This window comes from Mytilus edulis, chromosome 7, assembly GCF_963676685.1.
Source record: "Mytilus edulis chromosome 7, xbMytEdul2.2, whole genome shotgun sequence".
Taxonomy (NCBI): domain Eukaryota; kingdom Metazoa; phylum Mollusca; class Bivalvia; order Mytilida; family Mytilidae; genus Mytilus; species Mytilus edulis.
Window position 1 is genome coordinate 89103996 of NC_092350.1, and position 2268 is coordinate 89106263.

The 2268-nt window shown below is 37.9% G+C and overlaps 1 protein-coding gene across 1 annotated transcript; it reads right to left on the reverse strand.

The window, feature by feature from the left end:
* Window positions 1-536: 536 nt before the first annotated feature.
* On the reverse strand, window positions 537-1322 carry LOC139483481 (uncharacterized). Its single transcript, XM_071267502.1, has one exon. The coding sequence runs from the start codon at window positions 1320-1322 to the stop codon at window positions 537-539; it is 786 nt and encodes a 261-aa protein (XP_071123603.1).
* Window positions 1323-2268: the final 946 nt, after the last annotated feature.

The following is a 2268-nucleotide window of genomic DNA, read 5'->3' on the forward strand; positions in this document are numbered from 1 at the left end:
ATAACAGTTATTGCCCCTGAATGACGATTATTTTTTTTCGGTTCTACTTCTCTCCAGCTATTTTGGCTGGATATGATACATTCCAACCCCTGTTCAAATTACTTTTAAATTTAGGTAAAGGTAAACGTCAAACATTGTTCAACGAAAATCTTACAGCACTATTAACATATATTGAGACCACTAAACGGCCCTTCGATGATAGAAAAGTGCCAATATGTATATTTTAAATGAGAAGACTACTTGTATATGAATTTAATCAGGACTGTTGTACTATAACCTTTCCAGATTGTTAAGTCATCTATCTAGTGTACTGAGTTGTATGTAAGACTGGGCAAAGAAAAAAATGAGTAAGGAAAAGCTGAAATTTACGTTTAGCAAGCAGATTGAAATGCAAAATGGAACGTGGTTGTATGTCTTCTTGCTGATCCTCAATTGTATGGCTTTATGGCACAACTCTTCTCATTGGTGCATATTACGCCCTTTGTGTATCTTCCTCCATGTATTTTCCTCCATGTACTTTAATTGTGTTATTGCTGTTACGATTGAGGTTGCGGATGTTCGGGTAAGTCGAAACGTCCTGTTTTTGAGATAAAGGCCGAAATGATTTCTAACTTCCGTTTATATTCTTCTGTGTTTTCGTGATCTAGTCTTCCTAGCAGGGTGCATGTGTTGATCTTGCGTATTCCATCTATTTCCTTTGAAATTTGGTGGTACATTTCTTCTCTGTTACTCTCGTAGTTGGGGCACTCTGTGAGGTAGTGCTGTTGTGTTTCCTTAATTCCACAGCTGCATAAGTCGGTGGTGTCTTGCCCTGTGCGTTGTTTATAATAATTAAGGGTTGTGTAGCCAGTTCTAAGTTGTATAAGGATGCTGAAGATTTTTTTGGATGTGAAGTCAAAGATTGTGATGTTTTTGACGTTTGGTGTTATATCAAATAGGTCTCTTCCTGTGTCGCTTAGTTCCCATCGTCTTTGCCACTTCAGCATGACACTCTTGTGTGCACCTTGTTTTACGTCTTGAAGGGTAATTATGTTGTTTTTTGGCAAGAGGTGTGTTGCTTCTTCTACTGCTTGCTTTGCCAATAAGTCTGCTTCATCGTTCCCTTGAATATTTGCATGTCCTGATGTCCATAGGATGCAAATTTCCATCCCTTTAGTTCTTAGGTCCTCGATGTGTTCTCTGATGTCTCGAATCACATCAATATAGGATTTGGGTGCCACATTTAGTGTGAGGAGTCCTACTGCACTTTGACTGTCAGAGAAGATCTTAAGTGTGGTGATGGTGTTGTGTAGTCTTTCCAGTATACAAAATTCCAGTACCATTACAATTGCTACAAGCTCTGCTAGTAAGATGGATCCTCTTTGAGCGACAGGTATGTGTAGTCGTATGGCTGGTCTTGAGTCTTCTGTGTATATGATTGCACCAGCTCCACATGGTCCAGGGTTACTGGGCTTCAATCACCTGTGAGCAGTTTCACAAAAAATCTAACGACTACAGTTGATTGTTAGTAAACTGAATTGTGCATGACTTACGATCAACTTAAAGTGGAAGATTTTTTTGTGAAACTGATTACAGATAATAAATCAGCTCCATTTCTGTCGTTGTACGCTGCTATACCCTTTCATTTTTATATTAGCATGTGAACAACTGTAAATCCGAAACAAAGTCGCCATTTTATTGATTTGTATCAATTTAGGGAGCTACCATTTGATTTCTAGGGGCGGGGGGGGGGGGGGGGGGGGCATGCGCTAGGATGAAATTTGAAAAAAGGCAGGACAGGAGTTTTGAGTAAAAAAAAAGGCTGGATGAGCAACTTGGCAAAAGAAAAAGGCAGGATGACAATTTATGTAAAAAAAAGTCAGGATAAAGTAATAAAAAAAAAGGCATAACCGAATAGAGTTAAAAATAAAAAGGCAGGACTGCGATTACAATAAAAAAAAAACGCAGGACAAAATTTTTCATCCTAGCCCCTACACCTGATTAATAAGTTCGGGGTACAATAAGTAAACAAACGAGACCCTTAATGAACTGAGATCGTCCTAGGTCAGTCTATGGAGAGTGCAAATCGAGAAAATAGTTGCTCATGAGGAGTCGCGAAAATTTCTAATATGAAATTGTAAATTTGCAGACATTCTATGAGGAAAAAAGATGTTTTCTGCAATAAAAAAAGGTCAATAATCAAATATATAAAAACGTTCAGTCCAAAATTAATTCACGCGACACACTATGTATTACCATTAATCAATAGAAATCGATTATTATCAGTCT

Coding starts and splice junctions, on each gene's coding strand:
- LOC139483481 (XM_071267502.1), bottom strand. CDS start 1,322: ATGGTACTGGAATTTTGTATACTGGAAAGACTACACAACACCATCACC.